This window comes from Phalacrocorax carbo, chromosome Z (genome assembly GCF_963921805.1).
Source record: "Phalacrocorax carbo chromosome Z, bPhaCar2.1, whole genome shotgun sequence".
Lineage (NCBI taxonomy): Eukaryota > Metazoa > Chordata > Aves > Suliformes > Phalacrocoracidae > Phalacrocorax > Phalacrocorax carbo.
In genome coordinates this window covers 61194100-61215985 of record NC_087548.1, presented here as the reverse complement: position 1 = coordinate 61215985, position 21886 = coordinate 61194100, and the positions used below count along the sequence as shown (strand labels likewise).

General features: G+C 35.4%; 1 protein-coding gene across 1 annotated transcript in view; it reads right to left on the bottom strand.

Annotated features, from left to right (window-relative positions):
- MAN2A1 (mannosidase alpha class 2A member 1) overlaps nt 1–21886 on the bottom strand; it is a 124429-nt gene that overhangs the window by 62640 nt on the left and 39903 nt on the right. Inside the window, exons 4-9 of the mRNA XM_064438904.1 lie at nt 20307–20478; nt 18489–18616; nt 16726–16899; nt 14174–14360; nt 8192–8369; nt 4118–4320 (exon numbers count right to left, since the gene is read on the bottom strand). Coding sequence (XP_064294974.1) covers nt 4118–4320; nt 8192–8369; nt 14174–14360; nt 16726–16899; nt 18489–18616; nt 20307–20478 — 1042 coding nt within the window. The remainder of the gene's footprint in view (nt 1–4117; nt 4321–8191; nt 8370–14173; nt 14361–16725; nt 16900–18488; nt 18617–20306; nt 20479–21886) is intronic.

Sequence of the window (21886 nt, the reverse complement as noted above, 5' to 3'; positions counted from 1 at the left end):
TAGTGTACCAAAGCTTAATGGCTGCGAGTTTAACATTTCTTTGTGCAAATTCCCACATTTATGCATTCCCCTTATTCTGTTCTATTATAGCTTAACTTGAAAGGAAAACAAGTATACTGTAGTTAAAATGGCACCAGATGCACAATCATCTAGTGGATAAACTTTGTCTGAAAGTGTATCACCTTTTATTAAACAATTTGGCTTAGCCACTAAACACTGAAGCAACTATAGCTATAAAGAAGAGAACACAAAAAGTTTTAGTCCTCAGAATACTGGTTAGAGTTCCTTCCCGACAATCCATGTCAGGTGTTTTTTTTTTGTTTTCGTTTTCGGTTTTGGTTTTTGTTTTGTTGTTTGTTTTTTTTTTTTAATAGGGATGTCCATTATTTATAAACAAGGTAACAACCTTAAAACCAAAAGAAGTAACATTAAAATGAAGCTGTATAGAAAATACATTTTCAGTTCATATTGCTTCCAGAACTTCACTTTAAATTCATTTTGTCTATAAGGAACACTTGGAACTCTTTTGACTTTCAGTGAAGCAACTGATTCTGTTTTACAGATCCATTCAGTACATCAGTCTCTTAGATGTAGAATTTACCTTCCAAGGCTCCATATTATTCTAAACATTAGAATGGTTCTATGTTCAAAAATTAAAGATACTCAGAAGTAAAACAAGAAACATTGTATTAGAAAACTCTTCAACTTATAAGCGAGCATTTACCTCTCTATATACAGCTTCTATGAAAAGATACTGAAGTCTTGGTTTTCTCACCTCTATTGCAAACCACTGCAGATTATCTGAAGTAGTTACTGCTAATTCATCTACTTTATACAACAGATTATCAACTCTGTTGTAATTTGTCACTGTATCTCTACCTGATGGGACACTACAAATAGACCAAAATTTGCCTCACTGATTGCTCAAAGCCTACACTAGGTTACCTTTAGGTCCACTTTATCCGTAGTCTAAATAAATAATAAATAATTTTTCCAAAAGTTTCTGAACTCTCAAGATGTGGTCTTTTCTATCCATCTGTACAGTTAGAAGTAACACTGCAGCTCTTGTCCTGCTTCTGAATCACTTCTTTTGCAGACTTACCACAAATTTTCCCGGATTACATTTGTAAAGAATGAGGTCACAGAACATGTTCCTAACTTGCCCCCAACTATACTGTTCTTTGCATTTTTCCATTATTACATTAAACAAACTTCTGGTCACTGATTTCATCACCCTTCAAACTACTTCAATCCATCCACTTCTCATCCATCTCTCACTTAAGATTAAAAAATCAATTATGTCTCAAATCAGCAATGATGTCAATCTCCACTACCAAATCCTTACACTTTCATGTACTTTCTTTAATGTACAAACCCAAAACTTTTAAAAACAGGAAAAACCCAAACAATTAACTCTTTTCTTGCTTAAATGTCCAGTCATTGCAGCAGATCCTGAGGCTGAACACTGTTTCCTGGCTATTAAGTAGCAATGAAGTACTTTTTAATCCTGGTACTGCTGGAACTTAAAAGCATTCATCCTTTATGAGGAATACACACACATATATATTATCTTCTGTTCATGGTTCATTGCCCCACATATCTATACATACACATATACATGCACACTAGATAGATATAAGTTAGCTCAAAAAGTACTGTGGAAAATCTAATCACAAGGTTGGGGTGAGGGTGTTCTATTTATATATGATCATAATGTATTTCCTCTGACTTTAAAGAAAATACATAATAGACAAAATCCCTAATTCTGCTGTTCTCACATTTAATATGCCATCCTTGAAGATTCTCCAGGTCTCTGAAAGCAAAACTGCCAAAAAAACTAGTATTAAACTGGCAAGAACACATGTATATATTTTGTTCTTACATGTTATTCACAGACGATAATGAAGGATGAAAAACTTCCCAGGTACATTTTTCAAAACATGCTTTGTTTTAATTCCTAAGACTGAAGGTTTAGTTTTCTTTCTGAGATTCTTCTACCTGTAAGTCTAGCATCTTTTTCAGAAGTTAAAGGAAATTGAAATTCTTACATGAAGCAATCTTAACAGCGTAAAGTTGTAAATACTACAAATAATGTTGAAAGCAATTCATATGAAGTTTTCTGCAACATAAGTAATTAAGAGGAAAATGACAAAGTAAAGACACTTAAAAATTTTGAGACAATAGGCTATGATAAAGCTAAAAGAAAATTAAATCCTTGGTGCATTTTAACAAAAAGGAATCTAGGCAAAAATATGAAAAACAAGTAGGGAGTTCAGTTTATAAGGACATCATCTTTCCTGTTTCCTATATATCTTGTCTTTTTCAGTAGCAGTATTAAACATGCCTGTTTTCACTGAAAATCAAAGATTCTTATGGTAAACAATCTAATGAGAACAGAGCTAATTAGCATTTATAATGTCAATACATTAAGTAAAAAATAAAATCCTTCTAATAAAATCATGCTCCTAGTGATGCTTGATACTCTATTTGCAAATTATTTCTGAAGAGTTGTCAAACTTCCTAATTACTGTTAGCCTTACAAATGTCCTCTTTGTAAGCTTCTAACATTCTCAGTTTCGTACATAAGTTAAGCATAACACTTCTAACATTCCAAAGTTCTGATTAAAACAGTGCAGAAATCACTCCTCTGATAACTTCCATTTACTGTATTATTTCTACATTTGTCTGCCAAAGGGATCCTTGCCTTGCTTTTTGTCATTCCTCTCAGCTCTAGCCTTATTTTTCTTCTCCTTCCTGACAGTCTTTGGCTTCTTTCCTCCCTGCTATCCCATTTGTGAAACTTTCCTCCTTGCTGGTCAATGCAATTCTTTGAAAGTTACGTTACATTGTCTTTTCCCTAACACTTTTCTATTCTTGGGGCCTTGATCTAACTCCTCCTTACACATTTCTTAGTTCTTCTATTGCTTTAATTTCTTCTTCACTCATTTTCTTTATTTCCTCAGGTCTTTTTCTCTGTATTCTGAGTGCAGAGAGAAGTCTAGAAAAAGCCACTTGCATTACAAGCAAAGCATAATATAGAACACAGATGAGCTGTGTCCCAAGCTTGTGAAGCTCCACTTTACCACCGTAAAGACTTGATTCCTTGGAAGAGGGAAAACAGTCTGCTAGATACAAAGGTTCCTCTTCTGAAAGGTACTTGTATCTGCCTCCAAAATGCTATTTTCCATGCTCCCAAAACGCTACTTTCCACACCTCTCTTGCTCCCTCCACTGCTGTAGCAGCCATTACAACACAAAAAAAGAATTGTAGCAGCCATTACAATACAAAAGAATTGTAAGAAATCCTTAAGGAAGGATTTCTCAGCATTACAGAAGTTCTTCTCCAGCACAAAAAGGTCTGAACAGCATATAGAGTACTACAATAGCTGTATTTTAAAGAGCCAAAAAGTATCCTTTTAAAGAGACAGAAAGTATCCTAAGGATCCTTGGAAGAATAATCTTCTGGAAACTGAGTTTTTAAGTTTTGGAAATAGATGAAACATCCAGGGTTTACATCATCATATCCATCTGCCCCAGATTTTTTTCTGGAGACTTAAAATACAGTTAAATTGTTTTACAATGCATCTCATCTACAGCTGCTGCAAGGGAGAACTACTTAAATACTCCGTTGCCAAAATTCAGCAATAATTTTTCTTTCAAGAAGATACATTTTTCAGCAAAGCAGTACCTTACAATCTAAGACAACTCTTGTAAAATTTGCACCTCTCTAAAAGACTTCATTGTATAGCCATAATGATAGATTGATTTGACAGCTACCCAAATCTGACATAGAAATAAAAAGCACACTACCTGTTATTTTTAATGGAATCTGGATTTGCTGATCATTTGAATAGCATTTTAGAACAACTCATTTGTTCGGATGGAAAAAAACATCATTGTATTTCTGTGAATTTACTGAAAAAAACAGAATTACCAACTAATCTTTGTAACAAGAACTACATTTGGGGCCAACAAGGCTCACCTTATTGTAAGTAAACGTAAACTGTGCATTTCAAAATCACTTTTCCATATGTCCAACAGATTTAGAGTACTCGTACATTCATCCCTCCCCATGTGCCAAGACATGTGTTATGACTTTACTGGATGGCAGTATTTACCGTAAGTAGGATTCCAGGACCCTATCCAGTCGTTTATAGAAGGGTCGTGATGTAAAGTATCCACTCCAGTAATGATGATCTCTGTCTGCATATGTGAAGAAGTCTCCACTTAAAACAGGGAAAAATGAGTTGCTGCTCTTTTCATCCAAATTGCTTTCTTTGCGCAGAGCTTCAAAGTAATCTGACAAAGTTCCAAACTGGGCCTGAATAAAAATTAAAATTACTGTAACATAGTTCCATTGTCTTTATGTAGACATATGAAGAGAATGAATATACATTTCATACTTCATATACATTTCAGAAATGTGCCAGTCTTCCAGCAGAATTACAGCAGAAATCCTATCCTGAAGAGCTTTAACGTTTCCTTGCACACTTTTCAGACAAGCTGAATAGGTTTTCCAAAAGCATTTCAACCTCATTGCAGCTCAGTAGAAGACAGACATGGACCTGTTGGGGCAGGTCCAGAGAAGGACCATAAAAATTATCAGAGTGCTGGAACACCTCTCCTATGAGGACAGGCTGAGAGAGTTGGGGTTGTTCAGCCTGGAAACGAGAAGGCTGTGGGGAGACCTTATTACTTTTACTTTTCAATACTTAAAGGGAGCTTATAAAAAGATGGAGACAGGCTTTTTAGTAGGGCCTGCAGCAATAGGACAAGGGGTAATGGTTTTAAACTGAAAGAGAGTAGATTCAGACTAGATATAAAGCAGAAGTTTTTTATGATTATTGTGGTGAAACACTGGCACAGGTTGTCCAGAGAGGTGGCAGATGCCCCATCCTTGGAAACATTCAAGGTCAGGTTGGAGGGAGCTCTGAGCAATCTGATCTAGGTGAAGATGTCCCTGCTCACTGCAGGGGCTTGGACTAATGACCTTTAAAAGGTCCCTTCCAACCCAAACCATTCTATGATTCATGAAATACAAAATACTTTTAAAAAAGACGTATATATCATTATCTAAAATACAAGTTAAATCTCAAAGTTTTCTTCCATGTCTTATGAGTAAGTCTAATATATGAGCTAAGTAATATCTCAATACTATGTAAGTAGATGTCTGGACTACAGAAAAATTAACGTAATATAACAAGAGCATAGTTGTATTAATCCTGTGTTTTCAAAATTAACTCTGTTGTGCTCCAGATCTCCAACATATGCTTAAGCCAAGATGACTGTTGATCACAACAATAGCATTTGTTTCAGAAGCTGTTTAAGACTACAAAAAGAAAATCTGTTTAGAGATGTAATATGGGGGAGTACAAAAAATTCATTATCTTCTGGTCATTTTTAAAAGTGCTCAGACAAATAATGCAATAACAGCCCTTTACAGGGAAGGTCAAAAGACAGTACCCTCAAGCTCGACGGATACAAAAAAAGGGGGAAAATAAAAAAGGGGAAGGTACTGATGTCAATGTTGTCATTGAGAGGTGTTGTTAAAAAAGGCATAGAAGGCAAACTGGATTTACGATGAGGATGCAAAAACAATTAATGGAAGTGAGAACAGCTACTTCCATTCTCACGCTACCACAAGTAGCATCATAAGAAACTATAAGATAATTCTTAAAATTTGAATTGTCACTTTTTTGTTTTCTTTTAATTATTTTTTTTTAACTAGTATACAAAGTATCATGCTACAACTTACAACACCAGAAAACAAGCTTTTAGTAAAAATCTTTTAAAACTGACATGTAATACAAGGACTATTCCTGTTACAACAAAGACGTACAATTTTAACACTAAAAAAACCCAAACAAGTAGTATCGACTCTTCAAAATCATTCAGAAGATCCAAGTATCTGTTAAGTGGATACAGTATGATAGCTTGCCACTTTGATTTGCAGTAAAGCAGAGAAAGAGACGTATCACCACAGAAATCCCAATAGCAGTGATCCTTGCCTTATCAGGCACTTCTAGGACACTTGGCCTTTTCCCTCACTATCACAGACACCTACAAGACAAAAACCTACAAGACCTGTTCTTTGAACAGGTGTAGGTTTTTGAGCCTTATTCCTGAGGCTAACACTTCTCCTCAGCCCCTCTGTATCATAATTCAGGAACCTAAATTCTGCTTGAGAAGAATTTTTTGGGCCTAGCACTACATCTCTTGGAGAATCAGAACTCTTCATAGGTTTCAATAGTACATAGTGCTGGTATCGAGTTCATATTATGTGTGAAAGAAAAAAAAAAAAAAGGCAAACCAGAACTGGAAACGTGGTAGTTCTTGTTTTTGAAAACACCCATACCAGATTTATTGATACTAGACTAAAAGTTTCATTCTTAGACCACATTAGCCGAGTCTTTCACTCTACAGAAGATACATTCTTAGCTATTAAACATTAGAATACAGTGGATCTAACACAACAGAACAGAGCATGTTATCTAAACACATAATGATATCTAAAGTGTCACCTAAAAAATCTCTGACCACAAGAATAGGCAGTGTTGCCAAATCAAATGCAGAGCAAACAACATGTCACAATGTTGCCTAAAAATGTGAATTGGTCCATATATACATTATGACAGAGTTTTCATAGAATCATAGAATTGTTAAGGTTGGAAAAGACCCTTAAGATCATTGAGTCCGACCGCTAACCTATCACTGCCGAGTCCACCACTAAACCATATCCTCAAGCACCACATCTACCCTTCTTTTAAATACTTTCAGGGATGGAGACTCAACCACCTCCCTGGGCAGCCTGTTCCAGTGTTTGACAACCCTTTCGGTGAAGATGTTTTTCCTAATATCCAACCTAAACTTCCCCTGACGCAGCCTGAGGCCATTTCCTCTCATCCTAACGAAGTATACTCCTAGAGTCCTTGACAATGGGCTGAGCAGAACCTTTCAGATAGAGATCTTTCAGATGCCTCAGGACACAACTGGTCCTTGAAGAACTGCCCCAAAGAAGAAATCATCCATCTCAGCTTAGTAGGAATGGAGACTGCAGAGAGTATACTGCTGTTAGTATCCAAAGAGTAACTACCTGCACATTATATCCAGTTTGAGGGGAGTAAAGCTGGTGATAGCAGCAAGCTTTAGATTTAAAAGATTTTAAAGAGCACTCTCCAGGTCTATCTCCCTCCAGTAAGACATAGCAGGCATTCACACATATGTCACCCACATCCCATAAAAGAAAGATGCAAAATCTGCTCTCAGACACACTGTGATCCCAAAAGATCATATTTCTTATGCAGAACAGAAGTCCAGAAGTCAGCAGGAAGAACTAACATACTACAGTCACTACTTAAATCTGCAGTTAGAGGAATGGTGAGGGGAAAAAAGATGCACGCACAAACAATACATTTGAAAGTGACCAGAGAGGTTTAAAAAGCCTAAATGTAAAAGCAGCAATAATGCGCTTTCATGGGATACTCCAGAGAAAACAAAGTTGTGGTCCCCTACTACTTATTCTCATGCTGAAAGATGATGAAAAGGTGTCTGAAAACAGAGAACAGTTACAGCACAAGTAATCTCTGAAGTACTCAGCTTGCATGTTAGAATGTATGAATGCATTCATTAAGACTCAAACATAATTAATGTTTTAAAGTGATATCTGAGAATTGTGTTAGTACATTCACTCCTTTTGTAGCCAGGTCAATCTGCTATATTTTACTGTATTCAACATGTGCCAGCAATGGCACCTTTTATGATTTTTTTGTTTATTTGTTTTGGGACATAAAACCAAGAGGACCCAAGCAAAGCAAAGTTTGCTTGAACTGCTAGTAAGAAACAATAGTTTTAAACAAAAAAGCCTGAGAGCCTTAAATAACAATGCCTGAAGCCTGTGAAAACAAGAGTACTAAGAAAACAATCAAACCTTATAGCTGTACTCTAAAATAATCTGGTTTGGATACTATTTATAGTTTTCAAGCAGATATTATTAATAGCAAAGGTTTTTTTGGAGGAGGGGAGATGGTAAAGGTTAAAAATGTCATCTGTCAAAACAAACCGATCTGCTGTTAAATAACACAGAAAGCTCCACAGTTTTAAAAAAAACCAAACCACAACTTTTTTCCATGAAGAATCTCAAAACACTGAGAAATACTGTTTCCTCCACAAACCCGAAGAAGTGTTGTATTTACCTTAACGTGCCACTCAGGATGAGAATTCATAAAATCAAACAGCTTCTGATAATTCTGGTATTGCTGATCCCATTCTGAGCTCTCAACATAGCGGAAATCATCCCCTAGTGGAGCCAACAGAACTTTAGTGCGAAAAAGCTTTGACTTCTTTCTGTATTGATCTAAAACCATCCAAGCCCTTGATGGGAGGGGAAAAAAAAGAACCAATTAGCAGACAGACGAATAAAGGTTACCATTTGATGAAACAGTTCTTAGATATCAAGTTGTGCATTAGGGTGACCCTAGACAGGACATACAAAACTCTTGCTATTTCGTTTTATAACAAAAACTGGATGCAATGCCTCCCCACTGGCACACCACATTCAACCTCCTATTGGTACAAACACTATGCTAATTAAATCCTCCAATAAGCTTATCAAGTTCCATCTCAAACAGCAGGTCAGCCTGCGTCAATTTATTCCTGTGCCAAAACTAACCTTCAGTTTAAATTATGTTTACCTGCCTTATATTTAGATAACAATCCTAATCCTCTCTAGTCCTTATTTACAATAATAAGCAAGCTCTTCTCATCCCTTCTGGCAATTCCCTTGGATACTTTGCTTCATATCTCTATGTCCTTGACAGAAAAACTGCCCATAAATTAATCTTTGAGGAACTCCATTCCCCCCCCTGAAAAATAAAACACCCAAAAAAACCACCACACAACCTGGAGGAAGTTCATTACTGACAACCACTACTCCTCCTTCAGCAAGATTAGAGCTAGCCCTCCTAAGCTTTAACAACATGTCCTAAAAAATTAAACTCACTGGTTTTCTGCTTTTGGCCTTTAAAAGAAGAAAAGAACCTCCCCAACACAAGAAAACCCTCCAAAAAAACCCCAACAACCCAAACTACACAGGCACACACAGAAAAAAAGGCAGCAAAATTATCCTTTGGCACCTACTAACTCTTTGATGGGTAAAATATCGGTTCTGTCATTAAGCAGCAATGTAGTAAAAGTTACAAGTCTGATGTCTGGGTTACTGAAAAGGTCAATTCCACCACCACCCCCAATCACTATCAAAATCTTCAGATGCCAAACCTCTCTAATTGAAGTTATGGAAATCATTTTAGTAGGAAGTATAAACTATAGTGACATATTTAAGAAAACAGGAAGACAAATGACAAAGTTTTAATGAGAAAATAGCAGGAAAATCCAGATCCCAGCGAGCTTTTTGTTTCTACAGTCTTTTTAATAGACGATCTACCAAAATCTACTTTCAACTCGTACTCTTAAAGATTTGTTATATAAATGTTTATGCAAGAATTGAATCTAGTCCAATGTATTTGGAACCCATATTTCTTTCATCAGCAAGTCAGGGTTTATTTGTTTATCAGATTACAAAAGTATTGAGTAAACACAAGTTCTGATTGTATTCTAGAGGGAGAAAGGGGGCACAACATCTTGAGTTAAGTATCTACATAGTTCTGGTGAGACTAGAATAGACCCAAGTAGTAGCTTCCACCTTCCTCTGTCTAGAGCTTGATTTATATTTCAGATTACCAAGTATTTAGGCTTGATTCAATATTTTCCATTACCGTCAACAGGTTGCTGATTTAAACATAAAGACTTTCTCTCCATACAACTAACAGAACGATTAGTGCAATACAAGACTTAGTAATTTTACCTTCTAAGAAGCCAGCATAACTCAAATTTTCTACATGTTTGGAAACATGCTTTATTTTAGAGCCTCTTGAAAAATACAGGACTTTGGCAAAGGTTACCGTTAACAGGCTATTTGACTTTGACATCTCTCTTCAAAATCCTCCTCTAGTTTCTTTCCAAATCTACAGCAAAATTCATTAGTGGTGCTGTTCTCCCTTTCTTCTTGTAACTGTAGGATTATTATGTGTTTTTAAAGAGGCAGGAGGATCTTCCTGCACTACAAGCCAGTTTAAATTGCAAAAACACCAAAGAAAAATTACAAGTCCCAAGTCAGGTATATCCTCTTAAGTTTCTCTCAAATAAATTCCTAAATCACTGTTTCACACAGGAATGAGAAAGAGTCAGCAGGAAGCCCCAGACAGAATCTGCTGAACATGAGAAGTACTTCTGGTTTATAACACAACAGATTCCACTGAGTAACACCAACGTTTTCCCCTTGTGGTTCCCCAGCAAGACAGTATTAGATACATTTTGATATGTTTACCCGGCCTACCTGAATAAATATTTGAAAACCAGAGAGATCGGTCATGATAAACTTTTTGTAGCACCATAATTATGGATATAGCGTATCAGCAGCAACTCCATTTTAATGGTTTTAAGGAAAAAAAAAACAACCTACCCCAAACAAAATTTTTTGTTTTATACAATCAAAAATTCTTCAAAAATTTGCAAACAGATGCATTATGTACTTCTAAATATTTAGAGCAACCCTAACTGCGCTCTTAGTTGGCAACACTGAAGTATATCAACACTGTCAGTAACACCATCAAGAATATTTTTCACCTTTTTTGGGGAAGATTTCAGATTATCATTGAATGTTTAAGACCTTTCGCAAATAAAACCCCTTCATATCACAAGTGTATTCTTTTAATACAAAAATTCCAAGTATTAGGCTAAAACATATAAAAATATTTAATGTGGCTGGTTGTGCCCCTTCCTATGTCAAAGCAGAACGAGCAGTAGTCACCTAGAGTCTGTGGGAATCACAAAAATTTTGCAAGTCCTATGTGACAGGTTTGACCGCGGTCATGCCATGAAGCATTAGGGATTCACTCTTTGTTCAATTATCTCAACTAGAAAGCAACACCATGTGGTGGACTGCTAATTTTCTATTCTATTCTATTCAGATTCTTTCCAATTTCCATGCATGGGAGAGGGAGGCATACACCAAAACAAGCTATGCTTCCTCTAACAAAACAAATCATTCCCTTTCAAAGGGAAAAACAAAAAACGGACAAAACCAACCAGTTGTTTTTTTCTTGCTAGTGTAAAAAACTAGAACTTCAGCATTCAAACATAGATAAGGATGCAGCTGCAAAACAGGGCAAGTGCATCAGCAATCTTTATAACCTAAGCAGTTATGAAGTATAATTAAACAAGTACAGGCTTTCAGTTAGGCTTCTGTTCCATTCCTTCCTACCAAATCACAACTAAAGTGGCAAGGCAATGATGAATCCAACAGCTACTAGTTTTAAGTTTTCAATTCAGCCTCTCTTCAGTATATGTGTATGGCCATGATAGTACTGAAATCAAAAGCAACAGTCCCAGCTGAGTATTCAAGATCTGTGTTTTATCAATTTTGTTGCAGCTTTAGCACTGAAGACAGGTCAGTGATCTAAATCTTGCCTCTAAATTCATCAAGTGTGTATCAAATATGTTTTTCAGATCCATGCAGTGTAGACCTCCTGTATTTTTCCAGTCTTAAAAACCAGAGCAATCAGATGAGAGACAGATTAATTAGTGTGCTACAAACCTTTAACCTTGGAAGGCTTATGATGTAAAGACAGATATCCAATTACTTCTGGATCTCATGCATCTCCTCATCATAGCAACTGTAAAACTTGTATTATTACAGATGTCAGATCACAGAAGTTATTTGGTTGCATACAATATTCCAACTTTCGTAAAATATGAGTAGTGTTTTAGCACTCACCAGCAAAACACTACTTCCTATGTTTTAGTGGATTTATTTGAAACTACACTCACAAAGTATGGTACTTCTGTTCCTCCCAGTGCTCCAAATGTAAATAATCCAGGCTCCTATCTCAAAGACCATGTGTTAGTTTTACTTTTCTCTTAGGTATTATCTACCATGCTTCTATTTCAACTCTCTGTTATACACCAAAACTGTTTTTATCTACCAAAAATTGATGCAAAAGATTCTTTCACAGACCATATTGAGATGATGATCTTGTCAACTTGATCATATGTTCACCACATACCTGCCTCATTTCTTTTATTCTTTGATTTCATACAACACAAAAGAACCATTTCTTTTACAAGGTCTTATTTAGATTGTTATATGAAGGTTGCATCTTGGAAGTGCAGGGATAAATTAAGATCTAATTAAAACCCAAAAACCTTAAAAGGCATTCCAAGCATGCTCTTTACCTTATACTTACACCCTTTATGTTCCAGGTATTTCTTAAACAAGTTGTTACCCTTCCATAATCATTGGTCTCAGATAATTGGGATTTTTCTTTTTACAACTTTGATTTAAAGAGACTTGAGCTTTCCTTCACATTTGATAAGCACTAGGTGTGTCTTAATGATTCTTCTATTAACTATACTGTTCTACTGTCACTTTAAGCTTTTATTTTTCTACTTTTAAAGAAAATTACTTTCTCATACCCTCATTCCAATTTCTACCTTAAAATATGACAATCGTGATGTAGTCTGTTTTATTTTGGTTTTATCTATCTTCAATAAAATTTTGTAATGTAATTTTACTGTGACAAAATGAAGTTTTCAAGATGCTTGGCGAAATTCACACTCAAAACAAGGACATGCAGACTTCAGATGTAGAGAACCAACACATCATCATCACATCATCACTTCAAAATTTCAGCATGAAGACTAGAACCAAAAAGTTATCCTGCTAGCCTTAATACACTGGTTATACTCAGCAATCTGCAACAACTGTAAACTACTACCTAGATTTCTAGCTCTTGAACTTGGGGATGGTTTGAAGGCCTGAAGATAGTAACAGGACTGTAGAATACAATCTTTTTCTGGAAAAAGCCTTTAGCAGTTCTACCTCCCCTTTCTTGCCTTTACATTTTTTTCCTCCTCCCAGAATTGAAAAGCAGTTTTGTAAAACTGTAAAACTTGATTCTTACCCATGGCAAAAAAACTCAGTGTTTCTATTTGAAAATAAAGTTGAGGTTAATATTATTCCTGCCCCCAGACATGTAAGACATAGGATTCTGATTCATTTAAAGTGTCCACTTCAGGAAACATAGGCCACAGATTCAAAGTCTTGCAAGGATATACCATGGAAAACACCTCACCATTTGCAGTTACAGCATACTACAACATGATGAACCTGAAGTCTTCCACTGGCGGCAGACAGATCACTGTCCATTCACAAAATTCATGTGAACTACAGTAAACCAGTAACATGACTATAACCAGATCACTATGCATAGCATTCAGAATAGTAACGGACTCATGTATCATGGGTAGAAAAGAAAAAAAATCAACGCATCTTCCTTAATTATAACCTATCTGCAAATTTCACTGTCACTTATGTTCTGAACTTAGGAGCAAACACTAGGTTAAGTAATTGTCATGGTTCAGCTCCAGTCGGCAGCTAAACACCACGCAGCCACTTGCTCACTGCCCCCACCCCTGTGGGATGGCGGAGAGAATCAGAAGAGCAAAAGCCAAAAAACTTGTGGGTTGATATAAGAACAGTTTAATAATTAAAATAAAATAATAATTATAATAATTATTATTATAAAATAATAATAATAATAATATAATAAAAAGGAAAAGGAAAAAAACACAAGCTATACAACCGCTCACCACCCGCCGACCGACGCTGCCGGTCCCCAAGCTGCGATTGCTGCCTGCCTCCCCCAGCCAGCTCCTCCCAGTTAATATACTGGGCATGACATTACATGATATGGAATACTCCTTTGGCCAGTTTGAATCCGCTGTCTTGGCCGTGGCCCCTCCCCTCCCGGCTTCTTCTGCACCCGGCAGAGCATAGGAAGCTAGACATGTCCTTGACTAGCACAAGCACTACCCAGCAACAACCAAAACATCGGTGTGTTATCAACATTATTTTCATACTGAGTCCAAAGCACAGCACTGTGCCAGCTACAGTGAAGAAAACTAACTCTATCCCAGCTAAAACCATGACAGTAATAGGTATTATTTTCCTATGATATATTTTAAGAACCACAAAAGTTCACCAATCTATGCTGGATATCATCCTTGACCAGCATAATTTTTTTTAAGTTATTTTCTTGCAGAATATGCAAAGACTGTACCTGTGTTGAACATTTCCATCATGAATGGCTTCTGGTGGAACTCTCCATGGACAGCTTACTCTTCCTCCAGGAAGACGTTTGAAATCAAACTGGCAGCAGATTTTTGGATCTGGTCCACAAGTATGAGGAACATCATAGCTATAGAAAGGCATCATATGACAAAGGATATCTGTACTGGATCCTAAATCTGGAACCAAATACATAGAGCACGTCTTTAAAATAAACTCTCCCATATGCCAAAGCTATATCAGTTCCATGTTCTTAATCCAAGAACCATATTAAAACATCAGATTGAGACAATTTCTTGCTTTGTATATCCATACCTGGAGTCTCCCTTTGTATGTACCTTACATACAAACACAGAGATACAACAGATTGGAACATTCCAATCAAGCACCAGTTGATTGGGAAGGATAAGAACAAAATGTTAGGGGTTTTTTTAGCCAGATAAATCTCATTATTTCCAGAGTTTTAGAGGTGAACAAAATACAACTTTTATACTTTGAGTAAATCAAATCCACCCCCACCCTCCAAAAAAAAAACAAACCTCCAGAAAACCACAACAAAAACAAGCCACCAAAAAAACCCCAAACCATAAACCAGCTACCCTACTGTCATTACCTCATTAGCAGAACATTTGAATTCTCTGGATTTAGCAATATCTTAATTTCTTGAACACATAACTTCAATACATTACCAGCACAATTCTGCTTACTTGTAGATAGTGCGTTTATGCACAGGATTGCAAAATTCTATGTAATTCTAACTTTTCCATCTAGTTAGTCCATTCCCTAAAGTTTAACCCATCCGAACAGAGATCTACACACATTTGTCAAGTCTCAAAAGAAGGTCTTTCAAAATTTATCTTTAAAGAGAACCTGAAGTTCTCATATAAATTAGAGAGCCTTAAGTTTACTCATCTCTAAAACTCCTAAATGCTGATAACCTATTTCTAGACTAATTACTTAATTTTATGCTAACAAAAAGGGATGAATGCTGTAGAGGCGCCACAGAACCTGGCTGCTAAGTATGTCAACAATACATAAGAAAATACTCTTCAAAACCCTACCAGCATAAGTTTTCACAGTTCCAATGCATAACTTTTGTTTAAAAACTTCTATTTTACTACTTGCTTATTACTAAAAACGTAATATTCCATAAACATATGCTTTTACTTTTCAGCTACAAGAGTTCTCTTTATCTCAGGTACCATGTCTACATGCTATGCCAGATGAGTGTGCGGTGATCTTTGATATGTGATCTGTCTTGAAAAGCCTTCTTTTGAAGCCCAAACACTAGACCATGTCATACATGTGATTTAGTATGCTACTATTTAGGAAAAAGGCCTGTCAACTAAATATTCTGTACACTGAGTGGCATACACCAACATTCAAAGAAAAATCTCTGAAGTGTCAGTATTTGACAACTTCTTTCACAGTGCTGTTTTCCTCAAGTCCAGTTTACTTGTGCAGCAGATTGCTGTCTCTGAATACCCTCCCCTTCCTACAGTTTCCAATTAAAACCAGAGAGGAACTAAAAAGCTTCAAAATCAGCTTTCAATAGTAAATACTAAATATGTTTGATCCTGTATTGATACAGCAGGAACGTACTAGTTTGCTTCAACAAAAAAGAAAAAGCAAAACCTCAACTACATATGTTTATCATACAGCTTATTGCAGTGCTGGTACTGTACAAGGCAAACCAAAACATTTGTATAGAAAAGTACATTCATTTACAGACACATCAGTTTGCTAAGGTATAGTAACTACATTACCTAAGAAAACTTTCATACTCTATACTGCAAACATAATATCAACAAAGCAATTCTATGTATTCTAACAATAAAATTTTAGATGAGAATTTCATTGCAAATTAAAATGGTGAAGTGTTTTTAATCTGTTTTTCTGACTAAAGATAACCTACAAATTTCAAGTCCACAGAAAGCTACTGTAATTAATGACACTAATTCATCACATCAGCTGAGAAAAACTGTTTGGTTGAAAGTTTTTTCCTCATTAGAATGTATGCAAGACAGATCTCTATCTTGAAATATCCTCTTTTGGACTTTTGTTTTTTCCTCCCCTCCAAGAGAAATATTCCTTCTCCTCTACATTATTTCCACATAGCAGGTGTAGGAGGAAGAAAAGAAAGAATTGAGAAGAGGTAAACTAATATTTCACCCCATTTACTTTTTTTATATGTATTTTTAAGGAATGTGGGAGGATGGAAATAAAAGAAAGTAAAAGCACAAATGAAAGTGAAGAAACAGGAAGATCAGAGGAACAATGGCAATAACAGTTTTTATATTTAAACCCTTTCTTAACACACAGATACACACATTCCCCTTTCTATTATTAACATTAAAAAATCCTCAAAACAAAAAAAAATATTTCATCTAGGTTAACATAACTGCAAGTGTAAGATTTTAAAGTCTAGGCTAATTTCTCTAAATAACCTGTTTTGTAAATATTTCCATAGTATTTATTCAAGTTGTTTCCGTATTTACAAGTGTAAATTAGAGAAATAAATTGGCATAAATGAAGAACACATACCCCAGTTCTGTCTCCAAAAAAATTCTAGTGTCTTCTGTGTTGCAAAATGTTTTTTAACTGAGTAATGAACTCTCTGTATAAGCATATTGGAAAATCCTGTGCGTTTCAGAAGGTAGGCCATTGTTGGTGAATGCCCAAAAGGATCAATTGCCCAACCAGACTTTGGTTTTACTCCTGTTGACCAAAAGAAAAAATTAAAATGGGAAGAAATTTCTACTTTTCACTCAAATAAAGCTATGCCATTATAATTCAAATCAGAGCACTGAAAATAAAATTTCCAAGAAGATATTAAAATTAAATTTTACTTAAATAATTGAATTAATTCAACAATTAAATTAAAATATACAGCTGAGTATTAAGCCTCCTGCAGAACACAACCTGGAATTAACAGATAAAATTAAGATAGAATTAAACAGATAAAGAATTAACAAAAAAAAATTCAATTGTCTTAGAGGCAGGACATTCTGTCTAACTACATAAAAAAGGCAGAGATTAGTACTCTCCATTGTTACACTATTTCAGTTGTGTCTCAAACATCTTTACATGGAATCACAATGAAATACATCTGCCTTTTCACTATAAGTGGTTTGCAGATGTTACATCTAGAAAGGAAAGCTGAAAGAAAATGAACAGATGGAGATGGATTGATGTAGCTTGTTGAATTTTCACTGTAAATGGCAATGTTACCCTCTGTTGGCTTTGGAACTAACTTTTGATTTATTTGGTTGGTAATCATTAGAATCATGCTGATTAATACTCTAGTTTCACTGAACTTCATACTAGCAAATAAAAAAGCTATATCTACTCTTCTTTAACTGATTCTTCAATAGAGTTCCTTAGGCACATTTTTACTGTCTTACCAAAAAAACAGTAGGGAATGCATTACCCTTTTATTAGGCCTTCCCTCTCCCCATCTCCTAATTATGTCAAGCTGTGTTTATGGATATTGCAATCTAAGAAAAACATAGTGAAACAGCTTTTCAAAATAATTTCTGTTAATTGGATGAAATAATTGTAACTTAATATTAAATTCACTGTACAAATATTTTCTACATAAGAAGGGGTACCTCTACTTATAGAATGTTATCTCTACTTATAGAGCTAAATGAAAAAAAAAATCTCCCAAAGCTGCCAGAACAGTTCAGCCAATGTTACTGCAGTCAGTAATTCCTCAGTTTCAAAAGCTAATGAGTCAGCCTTTTTTTTCTTTTAATACGAACAATTCTAACATTGTAATGGGTTTAGGTTTTATAACTACTACTACTGTTACAACTACTACTAAATTTTGTATTTACTATTTTGAAAGCCTTACATAAGAGAACCTAATGAATACACACCCTGCAGAATACATACAAACACATGAAAGGACTATCAATTTTAATTCATTAAGGCCTTTGTAATGATTTTCAAAAGACACTAATGGCAATTGGAAACTGTTTGTGATACCAGAGACATATGATCTACAATTCAGCTTGATCCATTCTTATATTTTATTATGCTAATATACTATGCACACCTTTTATTGATCAAGACAAAACATTATGATATAAAATCATTTAAATACACTTCATCCAGGATCTTCTATCTGCAAACAGTAACTGGAAATACTAGACTCAATCCTATGGCTTCCAGTAAGTGGTCTGATTTAATGTTTCAGGAAAGCAGAGAAAAGAAAACCTTCCAAGCACCTCAGAAATACAAAAAAGCATTTTCTAATTGACTTGCTGTATTAACACAGTTAAATTTTAGATCAAGCTACATACCAAGGTTCTTTTCTAGCCATTGATGTCCTTCTATCAGTTGGTCAATTAAAGCAAAATAATGAGGAGAAGCTTCATCAGGCATGACCCATCCTCCTGTTACTATTTCAAATTGTCCATCTTTTATTAACCTGAAAAATATGTAAATTGTGTTCAGAGTCTTGCATATAAAATTACACTCTGAAAAATCAATTTCTGAATACCCAATTGGTATTTACCAGGGACAAAATGCCAAAATCTAAATTGCTTGCGCTGCTTCCATCACTGGAGTACCTTTCTTAATCAAACAGGTAAAGAATGAACAGATGAACACTGATATTTTAATGCCTCTGTGCAACAAAAACTACCAGCTCTACTGCACGTGCCATAATATTTGATTTTTTTAAACCAGGAAGAAGGCTATTTCCTGCATAGATTACAAAAATAAAAGTGTATATGCCACAGTACTGTAGGCCAACTGAACGAGATGCCTAGACATTGCACATTAAAAGCACTACTGTCTCCCTGTTTTTGATCTATTGTTGTTTTTATTGTTTGAGAAAGCTGATAGAGCTTCAAAGTTTATTATATCTATAAAGGCTTCAGACCATCTCACTCATCTGAATTCCTTCTTGAGACAGATCACAGAATGACTGAGTCTCTATTATGATATCCATGAACATAATGATCATGCTTCCAGCATCAGGTGGTCCCTACAGTTAAATAATGGAATGTCAGCACTTACATTGTACACTAGCATATAAATGTTTAATGAATTCAAGAAAAAAATACAGTAAACTTACCAAAACTTAGTCACACAACAGATAATACCCTTAAGAGTAGTTAAAAATATACAGCAAAAATAGTCTCCAGTGCAGCTTCGGTAAGTCTTACAGCAGTTTAACCAATACCTGGTTCCCCTGAAGAAAGGGCACAGTTCCCTAGCGACTATCATTTACTGTTTACTGTGTTCCAAGGGATTTTTTTAATCTGAAAAAAACAGCAGCTGTGCTGTAATACTCAAGCATCGTACATAAATTTTTACAGGTAGTTTTCTGTGTCATTCGCAACATTTCCAGCATTACCTAACCTTTGCAGCTGTGAGGCTTTCGTAGCCTTAATGTATACTGCAACCCATGCATCTTGGCATCTTGAAGAGGGGCACGAGAACAAGGGCACCACAGAGATGAGCTAAAAACTGTTGGATCCTGTCTTAAAGTAAGTAAAAAACCAAAACAAAAAAACCTGCAACTTTTTGAAAACTCAAACCAGACCCTTCACCCAAGCAACATGCTTTCTTGTCTCAATGTCTAGGCAATCTTTTACTTCTGTATTACGTTTTTAATTGTGATTCCAAATAGAACTAAGAAGAGCAAGAGTGCAGAGTATGTACTACTCTACCATTTAAATTGCATGTTTATAAAAAGTACACATATTTAAAAATAATTTATTTTCATAATTACTATAAATGAAGAAAAAAATTACCATATATAAATAGCTAATATGAGAACATTTAAGTCATCCTGAAGTATTGGCAACAGAATAAAAGTAAAGTTTACGATCACAACTCCATTACAATTTGAATGACATCTTCATGGCTGTACATGGAAATTTTTAATGAATTTTTTCAGCAACTTAGTAATTTGGCTTCACTTATGTAAAGGGAATTTTGTTTTGTAACTGGAAAAAACAATAAACCAAGCCAAAAAAATCAGAGCTTAAGTAGTCGGCTATTCTAGCACTTCTGCATTACAACAAATGAAGTCTCAAGTTACAATGTAGTCAAATACACAAAGTCTCAGAATGCCACATGGAAGATAAGAAATAGTTCATTGTTCAAACCTTTTAACTGCATCCTTTTTTTGGCTATCTATTCCATCCCACCATTTTGAAAAGTAGGAAATCTCAGACCACATAAATTTTCTTCGGCTGTCTTCTTGCAGTTTTATAACCATATTATTTAAGATATGCTGTGTCTGATCTCTGAAGTAATCATCAAAAGTCTTCAGCCAGCCTAAGAAAAAGAAAATATGAAATTTAAGTTGCTTTCAACAGCCGTAGAGACGTGCATTCTTCCCACTCCCTACAGAAAGTTATGTGAAGCATCTTCTTAAAAAGCTAAAATTACATGCCATAGACAGTTAGAACTGCTAAACTCTCCAGGAGTTTCTCTGTAAAAAGTTTAGATGTTTTATGTCCTAGAAGTGTAAGTTTATGGAATATTAGGCTTTCTACTTTGATCAACAGAATATACATATTTTTTAAATTGTGATTTTTTTTAATTTAAGCACAGATTAAGTAGTTGAAAAGGAAGATGTACATATCTGCAAATTGATCTTCCTCGATAACTTCCACTAGGTTTCCTCATCTCTCGCATCAGGACTGTAGTGTCTACTAACAGATCATCTTTCCAGTCCAAGCCCCATTCCCTACACACACACCCCCAACACCCCCCAATCCTTCCCTCAGTGTCTTATCTATTCTTTCAAGCCATGAAGCACTCCATCACCCTACTTTATGTAAAGCAACTGAACAAAAATCCTTACTAGCAGCATCTTATACCTACACATCTTGAGGAAAAATTTAAGAACCACTAATGGTATCCCACAGACCCTGAGGGCAAAGAAATAAAACAGGGGCAAAAGAAGCAGCTATAAGCCCTGTAGCACATATTCAGCATCATTTATGAATAAGGGTTTTGTTAGCAATGACTGAGAAAAGAAATACACTGTAGCTGCATCCCTCATTAGAAAAGATATCAGCGAGATACACAGAAAAGGAAAAACCAATTTTAACACATATTCAGACCTCACAGTGCACAGCCTTCCATGAAATTCTTTAACCTCTCCCCAAAACCTTTCATGAGAAAATACATGCATCTTGCTTCTGAAAACCTTGAAGTGATATATTCTTTCTGTGACTATAACTGGGAAAAACAAGCAGATAAGTCTGTCTACTTAATATACAAGTGGCATATTTCTACTTTTCATACCAGGTCTTGTCATATATGAGCATTTTCATTCAAGTGCTTCCAAAAGGGACTCAGCAGTTGAGCTTAAGGAAGTATCATATACAGCAGACTAACTACTGGAGAATACAAGTGATGTTATGAATTGGTCCTATAGGATGCATCCACATTTTAAGATTTTGTGAAAGCTCCCACAAAATAGGAGGATTTACTCCAGACAAATATGATCCTAGTGATTCCACTCTGATTTAACAGTTCTGTTCTGCAGACGCGCTGCCATCCTAGCACAATGCCGGTCTACTTATAAGAATATACAGGATCAGACTGCTCTGGAATGAGATAATATAGTTTCAAGGCAGTTATATAAACACACAAAGTTTTAGTAGTAAAAAAGTAATTTTTAAGTCTAATAAAAGAAAACCACTATATTATTGAATAAAGTCTGAATATTGAT